The 27902-nt window shown below is 36.5% G+C and overlaps 1 protein-coding gene across 1 annotated transcript in view; it reads left to right on the forward strand.

Annotated features, from left to right (window-relative positions):
- The window catches only part of ATRNL1 (attractin like 1), a 528296-nt gene that overhangs the window by 472940 nt on the left and 27454 nt on the right, over positions 1–27902 (forward strand). Inside the window, exon 28 of the mRNA XM_059821151.1 lies at positions 2765–2879. Coding sequence (XP_059677134.1) covers positions 2765–2879 — 115 coding nt within the window. The remainder of the gene's footprint in view (positions 1–2764; positions 2880–27902) is intronic.

Below are 27902 nucleotides of genomic sequence, written 5' to 3' on the forward strand. Positions count from 1 at the left end.
TTTGATTTATAATAAAGTAATTATTCACCAAATTAAAAAGCATAATGGTAAATTTGTTCCTTTCAGTTGTGTGTCTGCATAAACTGTATTCTGAATTACATTTTAAAATTAAGATTTCATTTTGTCTGCCTTTTCAAATAGAGAGGAATCATATTATTTGATTTGCCATTGTAACAAATCAGGAAAGATGACTTAAATGCTCTATGGCTTGCATTAGTAACACCAACTATTTTAATCGCAAATGCTGTATAAAGATCTAGGTGCTCTTGTTCTAGTATATAGTGGAAGACTGTCCATGACACCTCATGCAAAGGTACTTATTTGTAAAATCTATTAACCATATTAGTGAGTGCACAAGAGTCACTGGCTGACCACCTCCCCAACTTATGGCACTCTGTCCATGGACATGAAGAGCACCCGGTCTGTTCCGTTCACAGGTCCTGCTGCAGGAACTTGCCTAGAGCTGGAAAGTCTATTTTGCACTGAAGGTGCAGGAGCAGGGCCAACGGAGGGAGAAGTAGGAAGCACGCGGCCGAAGTGAGATGAACTTAACTGGCATGGAGCTACATCCTTGTCTGGATGGTTGGGGAAGAGAGATACAGGTAGAAGTGCTGGAATGAAGGGGCATGTATTTAGGTCCAACAGGAGGTGTGATATGAGTGAGTGACAGCTGGGAAGTCTCGGATTTTGACAGTTGAAAGTGCAACGGTTAGGAGTGAATGAAAGTGTGCAATAGTGGGAGAAGTAAGCAGAGAGGTCTACACTAGAGTGCTGTCAGTGCTGGTATATTATATTATATTATATTATATTATATTATATTATATTATATTATATTATATTATATTATTCTACTCTATTCTATTCTATTCTATTCTATGCATATGCTTGTCTGATTAGATTTGCGCCCAGGGCGCAGACTAGCTGCTAATCTGAATGATCCCATCAAGACCCTTTTCTATATTAAATGCTATGATCAGAAGAATTACCATTATTTTTATATGTTTTTTTTACATTGCCCTTCAATCAAAGTCAAAGAAACCTTAATAAGGAAATTTTCCCACACCGCCTTTTCCAATAATCCACTGGTACTGCTTTTCTGCATGTGCAATCAATGCTGCTAATATTCCTAAGGTCCTTATTCTGTTTTCCCCCTTTTCTGCATTGCTTTTAGTATGGAATCATATCATCCAGCAATGCCTGTCTAAATGTTTTGCTGATAATAGATCCATGGAGGTCGATAGACATAAACCAGCTTACACAAGTTCAGATTCTGTTCTCTTCATCTGTTCCTTTGGCCTACATTGAGCCAATCCATTACAAAAAAAATTATTATTAAATGCTACCAATCCAGTGCACTCAGTTTAGGAAATATTTCTTATGTTGTTTTTTAAAAAGTTCTTGTTTTTAGCTGAAGCTTTTGGGGGTTTTACTTTTCTGTTTCATTGTTTGGTAAGGTTTTAGTGAATATAAGTTGTCATTCATTATGTCATGGCAATTTTAAATTAGATTATATTCCTTGCTCAAGTTATTTTAATGGTGTTGCCTCAAATGAATCTACAGAAAAGCCTTTCAAATATGACCATGAAGTAAAAAAATAAGATTATTTATCTATTGTTCAATTTATTGCTGTATTCTCTGTTTTCTTATCTTCACTGAGCAGTAATAGATGTTGGTTACCTGGAGATAGAAAAACAGAAAATAATAATTGCTTTACATGATGGAATCACTTTTGTTTTCTTTATATCTAGTACTTTGCAGTGTATTTAACTTGGCTGAACTATCATTTTTCTTGGTATACTTGAATCAGTTGACATTTATATATACGTTGCATTTTACATGTAAATGGAAAGTTTTATGGCTTTGAATGTTGAATCAAAACACCAAACTTGTATTTTGCCTTGAAACATGACAGACATTCTAAAAATTTACAAACAGAAAAAGAAACAAATTCTTATGCTGATTTTGACCTAATGTTTTTAGAAATATCTTTAATGGTTGGCTAAACATCTAAGTTCTCCGAAGTGAAATGTCTATCTCTTAGTGAGCACAAAACGTGGAAACATGTAAATATGGAAACATTGGAAATTGTTATATTAGAAACTTATTATTCTATGGCTTTGTAGGCTGCTCGGCTTTCTTCCAGCTCCTAGTGTCCTCAGTCTTGGTAACTTGAGAACAATATGGCAGCAACCATTTAGTCGAAAGCTAACTGCAAATTAAAAGATCTATATAGCTAATAGAGAAGCTTGGTGACAGCAAGGCTTACTGGTCTGGGAAACTCAAGAGGGATTAGCTATCTTTATATATCTGTATATAATACAGATTTGCTCTCATTTTATGGTTTTGGCATTAGGAGGGCTGGGTAATGGATACTATTGAAGCACAATACTTTCACATGAGTAATTCTTACTAGAATAGGAGAAATTCTAGTACTCTCAGATACTAGAGGGTATACCAAAAGATTTTGCCATTTTCTAAGCTTTAAGAAGTTGATATCACTACATTTAGTGAGGTATAAAATTAAGTATAATTTTGTTGTCTTTATGATCATTTCATTTTTTCTGTTTGGTTAGATTTGCAGTGTGGGCTGTTAAAGCCCATTTTTAAGTAAATTAACATGGGTAGGACAATCTGTTTAAATGCAAAGAACTAATTGGGAAAAATATCTTCCTACTGTTACAGTGAACCTTAAAATAAATTAAAGATGTACAAGTAAAAATGTAATGGAAATCTTGGACATTACATAGGTATTTTCCTTTTTCAGGGTGCTCCTAAACCAATTGCCATTGAGCCATGCTCAGGAAACAGAGCTGCAGTCCTCACGGTGTTTTTATGTCTGCCCAGAGGATCATCAGGAGTCCCACCCCCTGGTCAGTCAGGTAAGGTTCATGTTGGTGAGCATCATGACTGTCCTCGTTCAACGCCGTCTACTTGGACAAATGCACCCACACAGAACTGACATAATGGCACAGCAGATGAATACAAGGGGCTACGCAGTCAAGCTGATGTTAAGTTTAGGGCCAGTGTTTAATGAGGAATTTTTGTTTGGATTTTGATGTAGTATCCCAAATAAAAAGCCCAGTGGCCCAGATGCTAGGCTGGTGTAAAATGGCATATCTTGTTAGGACTTCCTGAAACAATACGTGTGCATACCGATATGCTTCAACATCGTCTTTCAGCACAAAAAAAATTCATATGCAGCCACTTCTACGGTTTCAGTTCAAGTTGCTATAAATGAGGCTATATAGGGAATACCAGTGACTATTCTCAGTTCAAGTTGATGTTTAGTGCACTAACTTCTAGTTAGGTTCCATTGCACCATGAATCCCAATGCTGTGGTGTCCGGGATTCAATTAAAATATTATAGCATTTCCCAGAATGCCTGTCGGATGAAACCTGGGATTGTGTGAGTGAATATGTCTGCTTCATTAGGAAGGTGTTCACTTTGGAAATGATCCCAGCTCATTTTAAAGCAGCCTTTGCATTACCTGGAAGCACTTCTTGTGGCAATCTAGCTTGTCTGTTCTATGCTAGATCATGTAGAAAACCAGTACAGCCATTCTCGTAAAATACTTCCTAAACAGGAGGTACCTAAATACACTTTTTTAATCCTTTAAATAATTGCCTACAATGATATGATACAAAATGGTCATGACAACAAAGTTTAGACAGTAAAGTGGTGCTGCACAGATGACCACTTTACTATTTCAGAATTCACTGGAGATGTTGCCAAAATGAACACCGTTGTAATGAACAGTAAGCTGCGTGGTATGTGCCCAAAATGCTCCTATAAGGCAGAAAATAGACTTTAAGGCTAACTTTTATTATTAAAAGCCAAAAAGTTATCCTTTTAACCTTCAAAAATCCATTTAAGAGATTAAAAAGTATTGAGTAATGGTGATGAGGGCAAACTGAGTTGACTTATGTTGGAAATAAGCTCAGCTGAGTGTTCCTTCTTCTCCTTTTGGCCTGATGACTATCTGTTACTTATTTGGGGGCTTTAGTTCATTTTTTTGGGAGGAGGGGTTTTGTTTGTTTGTTTTGGGGTTTTTTTCCTGAGTCCTGAGATGAGGACTTAGTTCTTAAAATGCTGTTTATGGCTTGGAATATAATTTCTGGAAGTGCTATGAAGATAAAAGTTTTACTGATGCTTTGTCAAATACATTTCCTGGAAGAAGTGCTGCAAGATTTCCTGCAAGTGCTCTGAAAAGAGCAATGAGGGAGAAAGGATGTTTAGCGTATTCCCTGTTCATGTTTTAAGGAAATGAATAAGAAACAAAGGTGTTTATAGTCTTACAACAAGGAAAAACATTATGAAAGGAAATTAAAAGTAATTGTTGAAACTGGAGCTTAAAATGTTTTTTTTTCTTGTTGTTTTCAAATTTACCTATGATGTGCTTCTCAGCAGTGAAAATGTATTTTTCTAGTTACTTCATAATCAGCTCCTATTTACTATATACAAATTTTTAAAAAGTAATTGCTGTTCTTTGCTATGTGTAAAACGCGGACAAAATAGGCTTTTTCAAACAGGAGCTGGGTTCAACAACACAGCAGATGTGTCGTTTTGAATGTTTCTCAGCCTATGAAAGAATACACCTCTTTTTCAGACGTGTTATGTCCTCCTGTTCTGCTCTGTCCTCTTACTACTTTGCCTTCCATCAGCTTTGCAGGCTTATATTTCAAATGCAGTTCCTTCTTTTGTTATTATGGTGTTTGTCAGCCATTTAGTATTCAAAAATATCTACAATTTATAGTCCCACAACTTTCACTTCGTTCAGGGTCAAAAGCAAATAGAAGTGCTTGAGGTGTGCAACCACGCTGATTCAACCATTAGATTATATTAGATTAGATTGCTATAATAATTTTTTCTTCCTGTGTAATGAATTTTGGTACTCATGGACTGCTTTCACTGTATGTAACCATGCATAGTCTAGGCAGGAGCTATTATGCAAGTTTGTTGGCATACCTGTAGCTCTACTAATTCACTTCATTCCTGTCCTGCAGCACTACCTGCTGCTTCTTTCCTGGGCTTCCTGGGAGCAGATGCTGTGAACTGTGCCAAGTTATTTGAAATTATGTGGAAGCTTTGTGCAGCAGACATATGTTTGCTGTGCAGTTGGTTTCCCTTATGACCTAAGCTAGGTTAAAACAATGATATTTAGGTGGATGGAAGTAGTGTGTTCAGTAATTATGTCTTGCCAAGTAATTTTAGAATCCTCTATTACTTGCGTATAACCATTTTCAAGCTTGTTGGGATCATTCTAGGATAAAACTGACGGTGTGTCAAACGTATTTGTTTAAAAGATACGTCAACAATACTGATTCTCAGCTCACAATGAGAGACCGTGGGTTTCATTTCCTACATACATATGTCTGAACTATGGGAAGGAAATGCCTGTACTGTTCTGCGTTACATTTTCTCCAAAATCAGGAAAGCTAATTCTTTCCACATTAACTAGTCTACACTCTACTGGCATTGTTAGAGTTGTATTCCTATGTTTTTAAGATCAGAATTTGATCAAATGTGAGTTTTACTTGCTTCCAAGGTTTACATTAACAAATATTTTTATTGAAAAATGTCTCTGAATATTAAAAAACCCAACGAACTAATGTCAAGGTTACTCTTTCTGCAGCATGTGTTCTATATTTCACCTTTATCAGCAGCTGGAAGAAAAGTTGAAACTACAGATGGTGGGCTTTGGCCAAAGGCTATGCAAGGCAAAAACTACTCTAGGAGAGACTGTGTGTCCCAGTGGAGATCTGAGTGCTCTCTACTTCCTTCCGAAAATACTCAGAACTTTACAGAATTTTGACAGCACTGTTTCGTTCTAAGTGCTAATCCTATAAGTATACCAATAACATCTAGGTTGACACAATTAAACCACTTAAAATTAATATGTGGTTTAAGATAAGTTTCATACAGATTGGTCACGTAGATTCAGATGAAGTATTGTTAAAAATTAATTTATTGACAAAAAACCCACTATTCATTGTGACTCATGCTTTAAAAAGGGAGTTTTTCAATGAAGAAATGATTTATAAAATTAAACATCCTGAAAATCTGGCAAGTCAATAAATGTTACTGTCGTAGTAGGTTAGGTGTAGCACAGTGGACTTTTAGGTGTAAGCTTTGAAGAGGATCCTAACAATTCAATTATACTTCTCTAGAGTAACAACTGTTTTTAAATGAAATTTTGCTTGGATTAAGGCAGAAATTAGAACCACATTATAGATTAGAATGATCAATGAAAAACATTAAGGAAGTTTAGCAGTGATAAAAACTAAATTTCTCAATTTTGGATTGACTGATAGAACATGTGGTTTCCTCATTCTTCTGTTGTCCCATTGGCTGCATTATACATGAGTAATCAGATCAAAATTCAAAGGTTAAAAAAAATAGCAATTCTCTGTCCAATTCATGTGTATATCAATATACGTGCATCAATGTATGTGCATATCAGAAAATCACTTGTTCAAGCACTTGTGGGCAGATTATAATATACAGTGCGCATACATGTCTTACAGATTTTATGACACATTGGAAGCTAGAGATCATCTGTTATTGCTGTAGTGTCTGACCCCATGCTTTAAATAGCTTAAACTCTTCTTAATATCAAAGGAGATCTAATAATGAGAGCAGCTGCAACCAGATCTCTAGAAAGAACTAAATGATACATCTCAAAGGGTATTGAACAAAACAAGCTAGACAAACAAAAAAACCCACAAACCACAACAACAAAAAAAAGAGGAACAAGAGGATAATATATGAATTACTTAATGCAGAAAAAAGAAAAACTACTTCAAGGTCTTCATACAGCTCTGGTGATATATTGGGCAATACAAAAAGAATAGCTTGGTAGTGTGATAAATTCTGTTAAAAGAACTGTGATCATATCATCATTTTTATTAAAGCCAACTAAATCCCACACTTTGAGGCATCAAGGTATTGTACAATAATTTTATAAAACTCTATGATGTTTGCATCATTCTTGGCTAAGGCCTGTAAATGCTTTAAAGCACAAAGAGAAATGAGAAGATGAGAGCATTTCAAAATAATTCCAAATCAAGGGATGTAATTTGTGAATTATTTACAGGTTGTGTTACTTTCACACAGCAAAATTTCATTATCTACCAAGCAGGTAAAAGTGGTAGAGCACTCAGTAAAGGTGCTTTCCTATTAAGATAGTGAAGGTGTACATATGAGTGTCCATAGAGGACATCTAACGTCTAGATGACTATGACTAAGTGAGGTGAATCTAACCTAATAGTTAAAAATAGGACTTGCAAATTAAAATCAAGAACTAAATAAAACATGGTAATTAATAGAGCAACTTCAGTGGAAATAATTTTGCAATGGAAGTTGTGGAATGTACATGCTGGAAGACTGTATGCAGTATTCTGTTGCTATAAATGTAAATGAAGATAGCAAAATTTCATGTTCGGCAGGCCTCTCTGACAGTGGTATCTGAAAGTTACTCTCTGATATCCTTGAATCAAAACAGAATTTCACGTAATTCTGGCCACGCTAACTGTGGTGTTCAATCCTACTTAATCAGCAAGCTACAGTAGGATCACAGAATCAATAAAATTACCATGCCATCTGCCTTTGCTGTACTCACCATCATAATGAATAACGACTCATTAAGTGTTCTACAAGACAATTTGCTCTGGATAGGGGTTTTCAGTAGCACAGCTTTCTTTGTTCTATTTATAATTTTCTTGGATTAAAATACCAAAAAAGGTAATACATATCATAAGAGGCACATTAATATAAATATGAAATAATGAATAGTTTTAATAAAGTATTATATTTAATGATATTGCTCAATTGTTCTGACCCTAGGAAACAAAACCATAGGTTAGGGTTTTCCATATGTGCAGTGGGTTCATATGTGTACTTATCTCAGTATGCAGTGAAATAGTTGCAGACATACACCAGGGGCGAGTAAGTCCCATGAATTTCTACCTGCTATAAAAACATTACTTGCTCAGACCCTTCATATTTGCAAAATAAAGCCAGTAGGGCTACAAGGATGAGTAAAGATTTTCTTGTAGAAAAATGTTAAAGATGCTGATGAAAATATACTGTAATTAAGACATGCAGAAGATGGTTACTGTGAGCATATATATTATGCATTTTTGTGTTGAATCTGCTATGGCCTTTTCTCATGTTGGATGGTATTTATAGAATACTAAAGAAGTGAAAATGCAAGACTAATTAATGAAAAAGTTAATAAGAGAATATAAATTGAATTGTACAGTGTGATGTATGGAGCACACGTTACTAAGGGCCCGTGTGTGCATGTTGAGGGATCCAGCATTTCTCATGTACTCAAAGGGAAAAGGCAAGAGAAATACAGGGAGACACCTGAATCTGATCCTGCATTAGCAAGTATATCCATGTGCCTACTGAAAAGCTCCTGCCTCACAGTAGCAGTGAGGCTGAAGAGTCAGGGGTGACCTTCAGAGGCTCATTTGCTAAGGACCACTTAACCCCTTGTCTTCTCAGACGTACGTGTTCTGATCCAGTATTTCACCTCTTTGTAGACCTTTTCTTATACTCAGAAAGAGGGGGAAAAAAAGGGCTTGAAGCTTACTTCTGTTTAGAGCAGAGGACTAGGCCAGATCACTAATCTTGTTTGTCCTTTGTGTGGTCTCTGTTCAAACTGGAAGACAAGGACTTACAAGTTCGAGAGCTGTAGGTATGGAATAACGTCAGGTAGCTAGTAGAGAGGAGTGTTGGCAAGGTATCTGTTTTGGAATAATGCTTACACTAAGTATATATTTCATGGTATATAAAATGTGGCATTAACTCTTTATAGAGTATTGCACGCAGCATTTTGAAGGCATATATGGACTAATATCTACTGACAAAAACTAAGCCTTCAAATGAGCAAAAGGGAATCAGGGAAAGAGAAGAGCTTAACCTAGAGAAGAGGTGCTGAAGTTATATAAAAAGGCTTTATTTCTCTTGTTCCTTCATTTAGAAGTGGGACTTCTAATTATTCATATATATATACCAGGCTTTAGTGAAGAAAGACCATGAGTAATCAATGTTGGGAGAAGTGGGGGGTAGACGTAGAAATGGGAAGATATTCATAACTGGTAGGTTATTTAGACTCCTAAACATATAAAGAAGAAACCTAAAAGTACTATTGCAAAAAAGAAAAGGAAATCTGTGAAAGGATGTAAGTCTAGATAAAACAGAATATAGTTCTGCATTCTGTTTTTTCCCAGCTGGTTTATTAGTCGCATCAAAGTAGTATCTGGGCATCCTACATGTGTGTTTAAGTAAACATATTTCTCTGTATCGTCCTATTCTTTGTTCTGTACCAGTCTGCCTCTCTAGACTGAGTGTCATCTCTCCTTCTTTGTAATTTTGGAGACAGACTATTGGCTTATTTTCATTATTTGCTGTTTTGTTGACATAAGTTTTTACTGATGCACCAAAAAAGTAGATTTTATATTTATAGTCTAACAATACTACTTAGGTAGAATAAAATGGTGTGTAAACAGGGAAAGCATTATAAAAACACTGAGCAAAGCCAACTTCACAATACCCCTAAAAGGGACCCTCCCCCCATCATAAATAGCAAGATTTATCCTATGAAATATTGAAAAAAATCTCAATTCCATTCATCTTCTCTGAATGCCACCATGCAACTGGAAATAAGCCAAACTATGTATTACAACAAAACAGTGTGTATGTCTAGAATTTGTGTTAAAATAGAGGTGTGAGTCAGGCATTTTATCTGGGCCGAAACCAAAGCAGGGTTTACAGTGCCATATAATTCACCATTCCTAGAAAAAAAACTGCCTCCAGAAAATATTATACATCTGCATTATACAAATGATACTTCTGTGATGAAAATCACAGTGACAATTCACATAGCTCAGCTTGCAAAGGTGCATGGCTGTATTCATTTGACCAGAAGCTCTGCAGATAAGGTGGATTATTTTGAAAGACTCAGTGAGGAACAGAATTTTTTGAAAGTTTACCTTTACTGTTTAGACTGTGTGAACACTGAGTTTAATCCGTCTCTCTAACCTAAGGCATGACTAGAGCATTTTGTACAGAAATGTAATTTTGGTAATTGCATTGAGGGATATTAGTTACCAATATGCTGTCAGTTAAACGCTCAAAAAATAGAAAAAGTTAAAATATTGTGTGAAAATAAAAATGCTCTTTGTAAGAGTTTAATGACTATAACTAAACCTAAACTAATTAATATATTAAGCAGTAACTTCAACTTATTGACACTGAGAGACTGGTTTCTCAAGTGCGATGGTCCCAACAGAAGTAAAATCTGGAGTTCTTTTTAGTTCACTGGATTGCTCTTTTTTTACTGAAGGAGTTGCTTTCTTTTAAATAGTAAGGCCTATTTTTGGAGTGACTATTTTCTGCTTAATTCCATTCTTCTGCACTGCATCAAATGAGGGAGCAGACTGTGTTTATAGTATTGACACTGTGAAAAGAACACAGTGGTAAGTGGCAGATGGTGCTGATGATTACTTAAAAAATATTTATGGCAATAGCAAAAACAAAGTAGATAATAAGACCCAGTAGCCACCACCAGCCCTACTCCAGCCCAAACCCAAAGCAATTATTTTTGCAAGATGCAGGGTAAAGTCTACCTGAAAAGCACTGAGGTTCTTAGTATAGTAAGCCTTGTAAGTGATAAAGAATGAGGTGGGTATTGATTTTGTCTGGTCTTTTAAAGAATTTTAGCTGGTTCTGTTACAAATTATTTTTTACATCATTCTAGCCATAGAACCTTGATTCCTTTATATTCTGAAGAATTTATTTGAAAAGGACATAAACACTTTAATATGAAGAACATGCAGTATAATGTTAGCAATGTGTCTTCCACAAATCTTGGCAAAAGTAAGTTATTGATTGGACAGTAAAAATTGCATACTATAGAGCTATCAACTGAAAAAAAAAAAGAAAAAGAAGAGAACAGAGGAGTTAGAGATGCTTGTTTCACAAGTTTATCACTGGATTTCCTGCCCTAGAGGGACTCAATAAAATGAGACATATTAATAAAAATTGTTAAATACCATGAACATTTCTTTGACAACTAGTTATTCATTGTTCAAACCAAAGCTGTCACTATTCCTCTAGAGTATCAGAAATAGGCTGAGGGCGGGGAGGCTTTTGCAGCTTTGATTGCATAAAAGGAACTGAAAGAATGTCTGACAAGGCTGTAAAAGTTCTGAACACTGTGAAATGTAAGTATAGTTGTGTACATCTCCTCCACTGTTCATGGTGGTTGGCTGAGACATTTTCAGGTTGGCAGTTTGGTGATTTCCTCTCCCCACTCATCATAGGGAATAGAGAGGCAATGATGGATCCTTGTGGTCCTAAGTTTCTGGCTATGAACAGACACAGTAGAACCCAAACCTTCAAATCAAAGGCTCTAACCTGGAAAGAAACCTCATCCTTCAACCTTACCTGCCTGCTGACCATCAGCTGAAGTACTCGGGAGTTACCCTATTTTCATCCCGACATCTATCACCCACAATGCTTTAACACAGCAATCATATATCTTTCCACCTTCATTTTGCCAGGCTAAGGCAAATGAGGTCTACTTTAAAGATGTTCTTCAGTCTTCTGAACACCTTTGTAGCACTGTCCCAGTTTCAGCTTCAGTTCAGCTTTTTTTACCTTGCATGGCCAGGTTGTACTCAGAGTGCCATGTGAAATCCCATCTGGCCTTGCCTAATGGTACTAAAATTGCCCTGCTGTATCCCATTTAACTTTTACTTATTTTTTAACAATTCCCCCCCCTTCCAACTTAGTCATTCTGCGGCCAGCTTCTTACATCCCTGCCTTTCTTCTCTTCCTCAAACAGTGAACTTCTAGTGCATAAGTTTCTGCTTGTTCCCAAAATACATAGCTTTGAATTTTGCACTCTTGAATCTGAGTACATTTATATTCCTCAAGTTCTTGAGGTCATGCATCTCTTTCTGGTTTATATTCTACTCCTTCTCTGTATTGATGATACATACCAATGTTTGTCGTGATTGAATTTCAGCAGCATACTCCTACTTTTATGCCAAGCTCTTTAATGAAAATATTAAAAAAGACTGGTCTAAATATTGATTCTTGTTGCCATGCTATGCCTTCAGCAGCCGCCTTCTTCCTCTTCAAAACTACTCTTTGTTTTCTCTCCTTCATGCAGTTGTCCACTCCCCACAACTCCTGTACTAATCTCTCATCTTTTGTGTCTGTTGATGATTTCCCACGGTATAAGATACCTTTCAGAAATCTAGAGAATCTTCTGCATGTTCTTACCCAGAAAATCAGTTCACTTACTGTAGAAAACTATCAGCTTGGTCTGGCACAATCTGTGATGAAATGTTGATGCATTTTGACCCATTTTCCATTTACCTGCCTTTAATTATTCTTTCTAGCTGCGTCTGATTAATAGATCAGTAGAGAAATGAATATTTTTTTTCTTTCTTGAATCTAGACAATTTTAAGCATGAAATAAACAGCACTTACTTTTCTCAATTTGTATGCCACTGCATTTGACATGACAGATTATTAAATTTCCCTGCTACCAGCCTTTGTTTTCTTGCATTCTTACAGAACTAGCATTCTGATTACCCTAATGCCAATGCATAAAACTTCTGTTTTTTCTGTTTCCATATCCTCATTCCATTACCCATGTTGATGGCACCTTCTTTGATAAATATTATCTCCCTCCTTGAAAACCATCAAATAATTCACTCCTGGGACAATATCTAGAAAATACTTGATCTCCGCCTCATTCTTTCTACATAATGACTCTTCTTTTTTTTTTTTGTCTTTCATTTATTTATACAGTGAAAAATTTCAGATGCTTGTTTTAATAAACATTTGCGAGATCTAACTCAGCTTGACTTTTGGCAATTCTTATTTCACTCTTACATTTATTTACCTCTAAAACACAGCTTCCATTGTTGCTTGATGCTTTTTATCCATTTTCATAGGGTTTCTGAATTTAAAAAATGTGCATAGCCTCCTTCCTTTAGAAGGTCATTGGCTTCCATATAGCATAGTTATAATGTATTTGTTGGAAGTCAGGGAAGAGTCAAGAATTTTTCTTGATGAATGTATTGCAGGTCAGCAGTAACTTTGCACAACGTGCTTTTCTGTTGATGTAGAAAGGGACATATTTGTAGCAGTGATTTGTCCCTTGGGGAGTCTGGGCAAGATTTATGGTAGCCACAACCTTGTGCTCCCTACCTTGTCAAATGGCAGGGACAGCCTTAGGATCCCACAATGGGCTCCATGTGGAGGGGTGGGGACTTGCTGTCCTTTAATATTTTGGCCCCTTTCTACTCGCAGCTCTAATTTCGTCACCGTAATCAATTCCTCTAAGCAAAGTGGCAGTTTACAGAGCTTGGTTTTATTTTCTTTTTTAGACTGTGAAATCCTATAGTTGTATTACTGGATGTGATGTTTTTTCTTTTTGCCTGTTCTGTGATGAGAAAGCCACAGGATTAGTAGGGTTTGGAGAGTCAGGGTAAAATTGATAGGATGCACAAAGAAAAGTAATTCCTGAGCAGGAAGAAGAAAATGTTCTGTAAAGTTAGGTCTTCAAATTTGATTGTCTCCTGGGCAGACCCTTAGGCACTCTGCAAGGCTAAGCTTTCCATAGATGAAAGAAATTGTAGAGTGCTTTTCTTCTTTTGACATGAACTATACAGATGTCAACAAAGGAAAGGAAAAACCCCACAAAAACAAACCCAGAAAAGTGATAAAGGCAACTAACAAACATGTGAAGTTCTCACTTGAGAATTTTGCTGAGAGGTTATATGATACTTATGTCATTTTTAATAGAAATCTCATGGAAAAAAAATCTTTCACCAGGGTGATTTATTTTATACAAATGGAAACATTGGTGACCATATAATGCTATTAAACAGTGCTTTGTTCTACTCTCTTGATATTGACACAAAGACCCAGTGTTTCTTACAGAGAAAATATGCAGTCATAGGGTCTGTCTTGTCTGCATTTAGCTCATATGGATGTACAGCTTCACCTTAACAGAGCATCTTATTCAGCCATGTTCCTCCTGAAAACCAAGCAGATTATTTTAATTTTGTACTGTTAAACTTTGCGGATTCAACAGATGTCTAGTTAGAGTTGCAAAATTAGGTAAAGTGAACAAATCCCTGTGCAAGTGGATGATTAGTGTCCTTCCTATTTGAAATTGGTGATCTGGTTTTATATTCAGTCAACACATACTAGGTGGAGCAGATGGCTTACAGTTAAATTAGAACCATAAACCTTTCAAAGATAAAGTTATATATGATTTAAATCTTTCAGCAGCAGTCCCATCACCTATTTCTCCTTCCTCTAACTTTGAATTCCTTGAAAAGAAGCACCTTTTTTTTTATCAACAGAAGTCAAATCTGTTCAAATCTACCACTAGACAGAGTTACATTGGGACCTGTCCTGGTTCTTAGTCATACCGTCACGGAAAGTTTCATTCATCGCTGGGACAATGCAATTGCCCATAATCTACCTTCCCACATTTATTTTATCACACTCTTGGGATAAGATGCTTCTACTGTCTATTTTTGGGACAAAGCTATCCAAAATTATACAGAGACCAATCAGATTTATCATTCTGTGGCATTTGATGGCATCCATCTGTTTATTTACGAAACCATTAAAGACTTATTGAATTACTAGACTACAGAGAAAATAAATTGAGTTATCATCTATAGTTAAATTCAGTCCTTGCATCTGCTGTCTTTTCAGCCTGTATGGTGTTTTCTGAAATTACACTGGCTTGCAGACCCAGGCTTCAGGAATACATTTACTTCACAGCCTTTTTATGCCATTTCAAGCGAATTTCTAATGCATGAGCAATTTGTGGTTCAGGAAAATGTTGACAGAAGGATGTCAGGGCTTTTTGTTGTTAGCAGTTTAAAAGCATGATAGGGACAGTTCTTGCTTAAAAGTAGCTCTTAAAAGTTTGGAGCTGCTCAATTTCTGGAATCATTTGATCCAACCCCTTTCAATCAATATTGTGCAACTACTGTAGGAGGCTAGGTTTAAAGCTTATGGACACAAATAAATTAGTATCACTATCATTAGTATTATTAAGTAAAAGACTTTTAAGATGAAGGATAGGACATGAACTACTCTCTGTGCTCTCTATATTCAATTACTATTGTAAGTACAAAGTAGAAGACGTAGGGTTCAAAGTTCAAAACTTTCTGTTAATAAAATTGAATAGCAGACTGAGGAAATACATTTTAATGGGATACTTTCTTCCTTGTAATAAGAGTTTGTAACAGTGAACTCAGCTATTGTCTGCATCCTTTCTGGTTGTGGAGTAACTGTCCTGTAACTATTAAATCAGTAGAAATGTCCTGAAGAAGCTATTTTGGATCCAGCAAAAATATTAACTCAAACCACCCACAGATAGCTGAGAGCTCAGGGTTGGTGTTAGTTAGCTCACTGTTGTTAGAGAAGTTGCTTGTTATGACATCTTCCTTTACTGTCACAACTTCTCAACTTCTCTTATTAGTGTACCTTGGATAGTTCTGCTTCATAATTCTGGAGCTGAGAGGTATAGGGAATATAGTTCAAAGACATCTATGTGTCAGCTCATATCCTGTAGGAATATAGTAGATCCAGGTCAGTACTGTCTGTGCAAGACCAGGACTGAGTTCTGCATCTCTCTGCACTATCCTTTTAGCATCTAGGTATGGCGCTCTGGCTACACATACAACCAGCTAAACCATGCATCCAGATGACTAAGTCTTTGTAGGACATGAAATGGGGAACAGTGTAGAAACCACCAAATGCTGCTTTTTGGAATGAGTTTGAGCCTAGCAAGGCTGTCAGAACTTGTACACCCTGGTGAATCATACCTGACTGCAGAGCTGCCCGAAAATTTCTGCAGGGTGCATCACTATACATTCTGTAGTACGCGCACTAGATGGCCTTCTCTGATATCAGGGCTATTCCTGCCTGCAATTTCCTGGGGTTAAAAAAAAAAAAAAAAGTTGGAAGGTGATTTTTCTGATCTTCCTTACAAAATACAGCAAAGACAAAGGTCTGCAGAAACAACAAGAAGGGATACATTTAGGCATACAGAATGAGCAGGTCCATAAAATGAAAACAGGCAGTTTAAAAGATTGGTTTTTTAAAAAATCCAAACAAAAATCTAAGGATCAGTTAAATACATAAAAAATTAAGATAAGGAAAATATAAAATGAGATGAAGCTAGTATTCTGTAAGTATTATTGGGCCTGGCAAGTAAGTCACACACCAGAATGCATACATTTTTCATACTGGAGAAGACGAGCTTGAAAGTGATTGAGAGCTAGTTAATACGGAAAAATGGCAGACAAAAGAATCCATCCAAGAAAGGGACATTTTAAACTTGTACCTGTATGTGAATCACTTTTAAAAGAATCCCTTTTTATAAATCTAATCTTTCTAAAACTCTTGGATCTGAAAAATGCTAATATGAAGTGAATTTTCCAAATTGCTAAGCATGCAGCATGAATCTGAACAGTAGCAGAAAAAGAGCACTCTTGTCACTTTAAGTCTTTCATTTCAATAAAGTTGTCTTAAGTGCTCAAAACATGCTAGGGTGTAAATGAAAGATTACAAAGAAAATTACAATGGCAAACTATATTTAGGGTTGAAAGTGACTCAACGTGACACAATCATGGAAAGTTTCGGATGACAATGTATCTACCCTCTTCACCCATTCTGTGCTTAATTCCTACTATTTTTGTATATATTTATTACTTATAATTCAGGATTCAATGATACACAGTCTTGAGTATCTTCTGTGAAGTAGTCGGTGTCCTCAGCTTGCTTTGAATGCAACTGACTGTAAGTGGGAGTTAAAGTATCTAGTGCCTTGCCATAGGGCAAACCCAGTAAGCCAGTATTCTTGGATTTCAGTGATCAAAGGGTAACCTTCCTTATCCTTGTCCTCTGAGAGTGATATACCAGCATGATACTCATAACTGCAGTTTGAGGCTTCAGACTTGTCCCTGTTAGCATCATTCAGGGCACTTTTCCAGGTACAGAGCTGCTTCAGGCTTGTGCTGTCTTTTCCCCCTCAAGCCTTCCCCTTCCTACATATTTGCAGTTGTATCTGCCTCTGTATCTCACTCCTTCGGTTCAAATTCACACAACAGTAAGTTCAGCAGAACTTGCTCTGTAGTGAAATGGTTTCACTGACTAGAGGTAAGCGTGGAAGTCTTAGATGGCTCATTGTAGTTAATCATATCAAAAAGGAAGAAAAGACTTGCTGGGACTTACACCTACTGGAACTTGTATCCAAAGTAGAATTTGGTCCTTGCTCTATTGCCGGATCCCTATCTGGTTGTGGATGGATGGTGTTTCTCTATGCTCTCTGTAAAATGGGAGTACTACTTTATGAGGATGTTGTGGGAATAAATGAATTAACGTTTAAGATGTTCTCAGATTCATTGTTGTAAGTGTAATAGGAAAAAATATAAACAATCATTCACAGCATGGTTTAGTGCATAACATCATTCATTAATTTCCAGATCCCTGCATTGCCTCAGCACGAAAGTTTGAGTCAAGGATGGAGTTAAGAACTCTTCTTCAGTACTTGTTGATGAATTTTCAGATCAGTATCTCAATATATAAGATACTATGTTTTGTTTTGTTTTGTTTCCAGGGAAGTGCAGATTAATCCATTATTCTTCCTATAGATAAATGATTCCTGTCAAATATACTCATGCAGGAATCTTTGTCCACAATAGAGAAATACTGATTAGTCATCATGAAGGAAAATAGATAAAGAATCTTAGATAGAACATTGCAGCTGAGAGTACACAGTGAAGTGTTTTGTAGAGATAGTTTGGTTACCTGAAAATGTATCGATATGCAAAAAGCATGACAAGTTGCACTACAAACTATTAGAGCATAACACATTACATTCAAGAAGAGACTGCATCTTTCTCTTGGAGAAGCAGCACAGGAATGTTGGCCATAAAGTGCAAAATTATCTAAGTGTACATGTGAACTTCAGATGGAATTTTCTTTACAATTTCTGGAGATTGTAATTATTAAATTCTTAATGCCAGCTATGGAAGAAATAGCCTTTGAATAAATTCTTTTTGCATTTGTATATGGAGAGGATGAAAATAATGGGGTGGGGTTTTTTTGGAAAAAAGCAAACCATGGCTAGCAGCACAGTGAGCCACGTCCTGAGCTGCATCAGAGGATTGCTCAGACTGACATAGGAGAGGAGTTATATGTTGTTTTATATGGTCCATTAGATAGAAATTAAAATATATCCTTTAATTTACTGTTTTCTGATGATATAAGAATATTTGCTCAGAAAAATATTTAGAATAGAGAGCACTCTAATTTATATGAAACAATGCATTAAAATCAGTTTCTCATCCACCTAAGAAACATTATCAGCTACCCATCAGCTTCAATTCAGAACAGAATCTGAAGAATATCCCAAAAGAGGCATAAAATTTCTTTTGTTTTGTGAAGAGCTTGGTAATGCAAGATCCCGAGTGTGACAAATGCAGCTAGGTAAAAATTACCCCCCCTTTCTTCTTGCAGCTACTGGAGCTCAAGGTACCACTTCCCTCCACTAAAACATACACCATTCCACCTTGGTTTGTACCGGAGGAAATCTGGAATGCCATTACAGAACACTCTGCAAACTCCCATTATTTTCAATAGGAGTGATGCCAAGCTCCTTTCAATGTTGATTCAGAATCATAAAAAAAATAAGGCTGGAAAGGACTTTTAGAGATCATTTAGTCCCATCTCCCCTCTTCAAGGCAGATTCAGCTGCATGTAAACACTTCCTGGCAGATGTTTGTCTAACATGTTCGTAAAAATGTACAAAACCAGACTCTCTGCTTCTTACCTAGCTAATTTTTTTCCCATGCATTGCTGTGCTAACTGTTAGAAAGTTTTTCCTAAGGGTTAGCCTAAATTTCCTCTGCTACGGTTTAAGCCCATTACTTCTTATCATGCCCCAAATGAGCATGGAAAAAAGATTATTTCCTTCCTTCCTCTTCTTTGCAGCCTTTTATATTTTTATGTTTCCTCTCTATCACTTTTCTCTAGACCAAAATAATCCCAGTTCCTCCAAACTGGCCAAGGTCATGTTTTCTAGACCCGATTGTTTTGTATTAGTCCTCTACATTATGCCTATGCAAAGACAGGTACAGCAGGAGCATAGAATACTGAGGACTGGAGGGGGAAACTGAATATTTTAAAAAGAAATATTCCTAAAATGATACTAAGCATTGAATAGCATTTTTGCAAGTGCACCAGTTTATCTTTCATTCTCTTCTTCAATGTGCCCTTTTCATGTGCACAACTTCCATCCTCCTTACGCTGTTAATTACTGGTGTCTGATATAGCTGAAATGATTTGCTGAAAGGCTGGCATACCTAAAACGAGAGGTATGTGGTACATGACATTGTAATTCTGAACTTGGGCAATATGCAGGATCTATAGACTAACAGGAAGATAAAGGCTGTGGCAGATACAGATTTTCTACTTCCCAAATCTTAATTTTATGAAGTGACTTGACACTGAAACCAGAAAGCTTACTCCACAATTCTTGCTATGTTTGGCTTTTTTTAGGATTTCCTGCAGAGATCTTGGCCTTGGACTTTAATTCCTTCTTCCCACAAACATGCCTATCTCTTTCCATACACAGTGGAGTCAATGATTCATGTCTGGTACAGTCAGCCAGCAGGGATCAGTTATTTCTTCCTGCAGGGTTATGGCACTTTGTAGCAAAGTGCAATGAACATTGCATTTAATGAAGAGGAATTTGTCTTAGGAAGCAAGTGTGACTTAGTTCCCAGCAAAAGTGGTGCATGGCAATTTTGGAACGATGATGTGCTTTTTGCTTATAAGGATGTGCACTTCATTCACAAGGGAATTTGTAAATTATTGAGGGAATCCTTACCTGTGGGATAAATATTGTCTCCTAAGACTCACATATAGCTTTATAATCTGATAATCTATTCCATGAGTATAGTGCTAAGAAATTCTGTAATAAACTTTCACCAGTTGTTATTAGGCAACTAGAGCTTTATTCGAATGACGTTTTCCTGATATTATTCTTCAGTGATGCTTTCTCTGATTTTTCTCCATTGATTAAAAGTAGTGATATGAAAAGAGAGTTTTAGAAAGCAACATTCTCTTGCATCTTCTTATCATAAATTATTGGGGGTTTTCTTTGATGGTAGGGACATGAAAATATTTCAGATAGTCAAATGAACAATCAGAAACCCTGTCAAGCATTTAAGGCTCAGTTTTTGCATTAAATTTAGAATTTGGTTTTCCAACTTCAGCACAAATAATTTTTCTACGCTTAGGAGAAGCCACTTTGCACTTCTTCCCTGCTGTGACAGTCCCTATGAAAAATTCAAGACATATTGGATTTTATATCCCAAACCAGACAAATCCTTACAGTGGACTAGGATGTGAACAATGTAATAATCAACAAATATGACCACAGTCACAATCTGTCCCACTTGGACAGTATAGCCCAACTATCAAAGAGAGTTTAAATCACCCAACAACAGATGACATCCTGACATGGTGCTACACAAACCTCAAGGAAGACCCAGCACCCTTCTTCGTATTGGAGCAATTACACTGTCAAATCCTTACTTAACAGCTCCAAGGGATGCTGAGCAGCCATTCCCCGTTCCCTGATCCCTCATTAGATCCTATCCAAAATGTTCAAAGACGGAGATGCTAGCAAACCTTATCTGGAGTGCCTGACTGATTTCTACACAAAGCCTGTAGCTGCCACTTACCCATCAAACTGGCAACCAATACAAAGACAGTGAATTTCTAGAAGGTACAATCGACATAAAATAATTCACCTCAGCATGTGCCTCGCTCTGTATCATCATATTCCATGTATTCTATGCTTTTATATCCTCAAATGTACCAAATGCATCTATTTCTATAGTTACATATAGGTGCAACTAAACGAACAGTGCAGCGGAGCAAATTTGCAATCTGTGAAGGACAGAAATTCCCAGCTACCAGTAAAATAATATATTTTATAAAATTCTAGTTCTGAGTCCTGAATTACGCTAATGTGAGTCTATCCAAATGAAAAGGGTAGGTCCTTCATCAAATCAGTGCTTCCACTGAATGAAAGATATCTAGCCACTTGAAAATTATGAAATTAGTTCCCAAGGGTATACTTGTATATTTTTTTCTAGCCTATTTCAGGTGTTCTAGTAAAAGTTGATGTCCCTTCAACCGTATCTCCTATAATTGACTAAGGGAAGGAACATAATTATAATTGCAGTAAATTTTTTATTTATTTACACATTCACCAATAGTACAAAAATAACAAAAATTGAACTTGGCATGCACGCTGTTAATAAACTAACAAACCAATTACATTTAAAAATGTGACTTCCAATCAAAAGATCTACGCTTTCACAGTGCAGCCTGTGTGGATGGAGTTAAAGTGTGGAAATACATCATATACTGAGATAAATGTATACCTTTCTCTTTCAGAAGTAAGATATACTACTATGACCACCTTTATATCTATAGATATAAATAGATACATCTCCAGAACTTTTTCCACATGAGGAATTGTATCACTATAGTGATACCAGTGCCATGAAAACGTTTTGGGTTTTTGAATAAAAAACCCTTAGAAAAGTCCCAAGAAACTTCACAAAACAAATAATTTCTGTAAGCACTCAAATTAACCAGCTTACATGTTCGTGGTGTTTTTTCCATGTTTTGACTACATCCATTTTTGCGCAGTACTTGGTCTGACTTCCTTAGATTGTATTGCATTGCTTCGGTGCTTTTGATGAAGTACTTGCTACGTTCTCCTCTTCAAAGTTCCCTACCTAATCACAATAGCTACTGTATGCTTTTTCTTTTCCCTTTTGAAAAGCAAAAGTTGAGAGACTTGACTTCTTCAAATTATTTTTCTTTTGATATCAAATTGCATGCATGAATTTTAATGCTGCATTTCTTGCTCTGGGAGCTGAAACTTTTGTTTATTCAGCAGAGCACCGACAGCACTGGTGCAGCTTTCCCAGCAGGGTTCACTGATCTGCCTGGTCCCTTACTTTGAAGGAAGCTGTTTCCACTTACTCCTTAATGCTCCTAGAGAAATTGCCAGCAAATATGGAGGTTAGTAAGGGCTATTGAGGTTCTTGTAATTATTTTTCTAGTAGAATGAAATGAAAAAATACCACATTCATGTCACAGAAAGCACCAAATAGTAATCAGATGGTAGTAGTAATAATCTGTAGCTGAAGAGGAGGACCACATCTGAGGACTTAACCTGCTTCGTGGTCGCAAGATTGAACTAAGCATAACTTGAAGTTATGAACTCTTAACTGTTGGTTGGGGACATTTTTGGTATTATTTATATCTCTTGGATTGCAATACAAGGGGCCCATTGAAAAGTCAGTAATGAGTAAAAGCCCCACCTTCAAATCAGTAGTTGTATGCACTCTCCAAAGTACAGGGAAGAGAATGTAATATTGATTTCTCAGGGACTCATATATTGGAAAATGAAACAGTTTACAAAAGGTGGGGTGAGGTACCTCATTGGCCATGCTTCATGAAGTGCATTCTGATCTTCTTTGCTCTTGGATGCCACTTATACCACAAATCTACCACTCTCTAATTGGAATGTTGTTCTGCCAGAGCCTGAAAAGGGAAGATTTTTTTCTGTTCAAAACATTTTCAGCATTTCAAGCCAAACAATTTATGTAGAGGAATAGATCTCTGTTTAAAGAAATAGGAGCAGACTACTCATTATTGCATCTGGAATCTTACTTTAACATGTTCTTTTTTTTGGAAGCAAGGCTATGAATTATACTCATTTTATGATCTGACCAGTCATGAATTAAAGAGCTGGCTTATTTTGTCTCCATAGTTATGTGCCTTTCTTATAAACTCTGAGTATGTTGTAATGCCTTTTTCTTGTCCCAGACTGGTGAGGTTGAAATGGAAAGAAACAAACCTGATTGAAGTTGCAGGTCTACTTATAGTTTGTTTCATTCTAGATACAGTTGAAACCAATTTTATTTCCCATTAGTGAAGAAGAAAAAAAGCATCCAGTCTTATACACGCTGACTCCACAAAGAAAGACAGATATGCTACAGTTCGATTTCCTGCATCGTTCCCTGACTAAATGAGAAGGCATTGTTGGACGAGGCTGTAAAGCTAAATACCCCATTTGTAAGCTGAAACGCCAACACGGGATCAAATTGTTACAGTAGACAGCTTTTTTAACTGTGACGTTGCACATAGGTGTAGTAATGTGATAAAAAGTAGTAGCATTTTTTTCAAATTTAATGTGATCTGCGTATTGAAAAATATTTAATTGAGAAGAAACTTCTGACACTGTCCTGCAATTACAAATATCTTTCAAGCTAATGCCTTCTCCTTCTCATGAACAAGGAAAACAGAAGCAGAAATGGAAAATTAAGTCAACCTTAACAACACATACCACTCTTTCATGAGCAACTCAATAATTATTCATTGTCTGCATATAGAGTGGTGTGTTGATATCACAGCATAAAATATTCTGACTTCTCCCAGACTTTTAAGATACTTCAAGGTGTGATTAGGGAAAGTATCATTCAGGAGACGGAGCAAGTTATGACATATTACTTGGAAATGACAAGAAAATTACTACTTCACGGAGGAGGTAGATGTTGCTGCAAGTAAACATCCCTACACATATGGGAAAATGTAATTTACTATGTTTTGTTTGTGGAAGTGGTTATTTTTTCTTCATGTGGAAGTGGTTATTTTAATGGAAAGACAGGAATCTTACAGTATTATTTGGTATTAGTAACTTAGCTCTTCTTTCCACATATTCCACTTTACCTGCATATGCGTTGTTTGGAGAACATGATAGAGAGTATGGCTTTATAAGGTAAAGGATTTATTTTTTGGATGAACTCGGCTGATTATGAAGTTTTAAGTGCTCTTAAGCAGATGCTTTAGAAATTATTTCCATAGCATTGTGCCATTCCTTCTATGCATTTTGCTAAAAAAAACCCCAAAACCCAGATAACCGGTACTATTTTAGAAACGTAGAGATATTTGAGTGTATTTTTTAAATGTGTATACATGTGCATGTGTGCGCATAGATTAAAAAATTGATAAAATTTCATGATTCTTAGTCAGCTGAATCATAACACCCTTGGGAACCCTCTCTTTAGAAAGCTCAAATCTGAAGAAGGGGTCCTGTTTAAGAAAGTCCGTGAATTTTCAGCTTTATCAATTGGTCAATACTATCTCTCCATACAAATCCTACCTCAATGTCATTCAATGGTGTATCACTGCGATGCATCGATAAATACTGAACCTTGATTATTTAAGTGCTGCAGTACTTAGTTTTGTTCACTCTACATAAAGACTCATGAAACTTGGCCATGTTTGTTGTTCCATATTGGGAAACAACATATGGAACTTCCCAATATAGAACTTGTTCCATATTGGGCAGAAAAGAAAGACATGCTTTGTAATGCTGATCTCTTAAATAGAAGTTATGTAGAAATGAAGAAGTTGGAGATAAGTAAAAGTACAATCTGAAGATCGAGGGAGCTACTCAGCATAAGTGGACAGAAGTACTTCAGTACTCTGGACTTTGCTGTTCTGAACTAGCTGCGGGAATTACTTCGACTATTCTAAATAGCAGGGTTAACTGACTACTTGTACTTATGCTCAAATTCTGATTCCTTAGACACTAAGCAGAAGTTTATTTTCTAATACTATTACTGTTTTCAACTGGGCTGTGTATAAGGCAATGGTAACTATATGTAAGTTTGTCTGTATCTGCAGCGAGCTATTTGAAGCAATTAACAAGTTTAAATGCAACTGCTGTCACATGGGTGCGCATTTTATCATGTTCATAAACTTGTTTGTGAAGGGCTTACGTAGTTATATATGAAACATACATTTAGACAAACTTAGGGCTATCTGCTAAGTTTCCCAACACACTGGAATGAAAGATTTTTGCAGAAAAATATGGTTACTTTCAAAGGCAATTTCTAACACTTCTGTTGTTTACAGCAGACTTTTAAATTTGGTCAAGGAAAAAACCCCATGAACTAAAGAAGTGCCATTTCTTTGTTCCCTGAATTCAGTCCAGTTTAGTGGAATCATAAACTGTAGAACATCACAGTTTTCTTTCTTTTAGCTGCATTTCATAGGAAGAATTGGCAGCAGGCCAAAATAATAACTGCTCTCCAACATTTTTAAAGATTCAGGTTCACATTGCTGCCAGAGCAGCTGTAGCAGCACAGGGTGCACGGTAAAGTATTTGAGCTGCTGGAGCAGTGGGGAGGAAGGAGCAGGCACAGTCACAGCTCTCTGCTCTGCAACCATACCTCTCCAGACCTGCCACTGAGCCCTATCATTTTGCCCCATCTGGAGGGTCATAAAAAGGTAATTTTCACCCACGGGATTATTGTTGACAATTCATATACTTGGTCCAGAACACAAAGTTGAAGAGTTGTGTGATGCAGCTGATGGGTCCAGTATCAAGTACTGGGGCTTTGGGGAGACCATTGCAGTTAAGCTAGCAAAATTTTAAAGCCTTTTCCTTTAAAACAAACAAACAGCAAAAGCCAGAAAAAAAATGCTTCAAAAGTTGTTTGAAAAGGAAATCATTGAAACTGGAAAGCCAAGTTCTTGGAAGTAATGGTTTGCCAGACTTGGCTGTGCAGCCATTATTCAGTTCCCCTGGGTGAGCGCATCGTGATACAGCCTTCAATAACGTAATATTGTATGTTTCTGCAGAACACCTGCAACATTCATTGCATAGGTTGGACATAAGAAAGGACAAAATTATGTTTGCACAAACAGCTGCACTGTTTGAATCCTTGGTATTGCCACTTACATATGTTTTCATGCATTCTTCTGACTCTGGATGCTATTGGATGCACACATACTTATAAGGGTGGAGGTACGTACATGTGCGCACACGTGCACCTGTAATTGAGGAAATGAGGAGTTTTTTGTTGCTGCACAAAAAGAACTATCAATTTCCCAGAAGAAGGATGCTGTAGGGCCAGCTTAAACATTTTAGTGCTGTAGATGTATGATTTTAAGCCCTGGGTAAAAGCCGACTGAATATGTCGTAGAGATGATTTGTCTTTGGATAATAGCAGCATCTCTCATAAAGCACTCCACTCAATCTATGGGATGATATTAGTAGTGAATGTGCAGAATGCTCTTTTCCAGTAGCTTGAGGTGTACTTACATGAGGCTAGCTGGTGAGTGACATGGTAAATAAAATCCAGAGGAAAAAAGATATACAGTTAAAGATGTATTTTAGCAACAGGCAATGTAGCAGCAAAGGCAAACAGAAATAGAGCCCTGCAGTAGGTTTGCAAAAATAAGAAGGAAGAAACAAATGCCTTCTAGAACTAATGGTCCCTTGAATGTTTTATGCTTTACTCCAAATTAGACTAGGAAAGATCTATTTAACAGAAAAAAAAATATTCTATTTCATCTTTTACTAAATCTTGTATATTCACCTCAGTACCCACATTTATGAAATGCATGTTAGGAACAGAATTGTTCCATTTGGAGAAAAAAGTATCATGCACAAATGAACTGTGTGTAGGTCTGTATTGGTACAACAATATTTTACCATCTAGATACTTTAAACCAGATTTTTTCATATCCTTGTGACACTAATTCTAACACCAGAATCACATTAGTCCCCATAGTGGATCTCCTTTCCTGACAGCAGATTTCTCAGCAAATGAAAAATCATCCAGTCATTTCTCTCTAATTATGTGTGTCTCTAAATAGCTAATTATCATTGGGAACAAATTGCATGCTACAAAGATAATATTATGGAGAACTGTTAATCTGTTAAGATGCTGCTTTTGAGTTTTGAGCAGTTGATGCAGCTGTTAAAACAGAATTTTTGCCACCTGGACATATCATTATCATTTTGTTGTAAAATTTAGAAGCAACTGATGAGAAGCTGGAGTACTGGGCTTAGCTTCTTTAGGCATTCTGCATGTCAGATAAAGAAATGTATCTATATGTCCTTCATTATCTACTCTTTTCCATGTTTTAAACTACTTTGGCATTCTTAGAAGGTGAGTCTGTGACAGCAATAAGTATTAAAATATTAAATTTTCTTTCAGGGTTATTTGGTTTGTTAATAGCTTTGTTTGCATTGTCCGCATATATGTGGCAACACAGAATAACACAGTAGTTTCATGGCGCTTTCTTGCCAGATACGATCTGCATAGAAATTACATGTTTCTGTAGAATACTTGATAATTGTGCTTAGGTGGCTTAACTGTAATTAATGTGTAATGCGCACTTTGGCTAGAAAAGAGAAATTACCAGGTACTTACCTCATGATTATTTCAGTATGCACTGCACAGTTGTGTTTTGTGGCCATAGTAGTGCAGGCTACTGAATATCCTCAGTTCCTATTAAAGTTCATTGCTGCGGAGTATCTCTGGAACCTCCTGGATGAGGTCCTGAATCCCTGAGGACTATATAGTGACTGTACGTAAAGCATAATTTACAGCTGATACAAGTAATACCACTGCTTGTTAATGGTATCATCAAAAATTCTCAGCTCAAGGACATTCCTTATCACTAGTTATAAAACTTTATTTGTAGTAAAACCTCCTATTTCAGCTGAACTTTTGGATTTCCTTACATTCTTTTTTTCGCATCAATTCTTCAGACTCAAAGATTCTAAAGGAGACATGTATGAACTAGAGTGATTTCAGTATTAGAGGTAAACACAGCTGTACACACATTATATATTTGTATTGATCTGCTAATATGAAACCCAGAAAAAGATGGACTGGTAATAAGTTGAGAGTTCAGTTTAATTAGCAGTCGTCATGCTGCCACCTCTTCTGTG

The sequence above is a fragment of the Gavia stellata genome, chromosome 9, assembly GCF_030936135.1.
Source record: "Gavia stellata isolate bGavSte3 chromosome 9, bGavSte3.hap2, whole genome shotgun sequence".
NCBI lineage: Eukaryota > Metazoa > Chordata > Aves > Gaviiformes > Gaviidae > Gavia > Gavia stellata.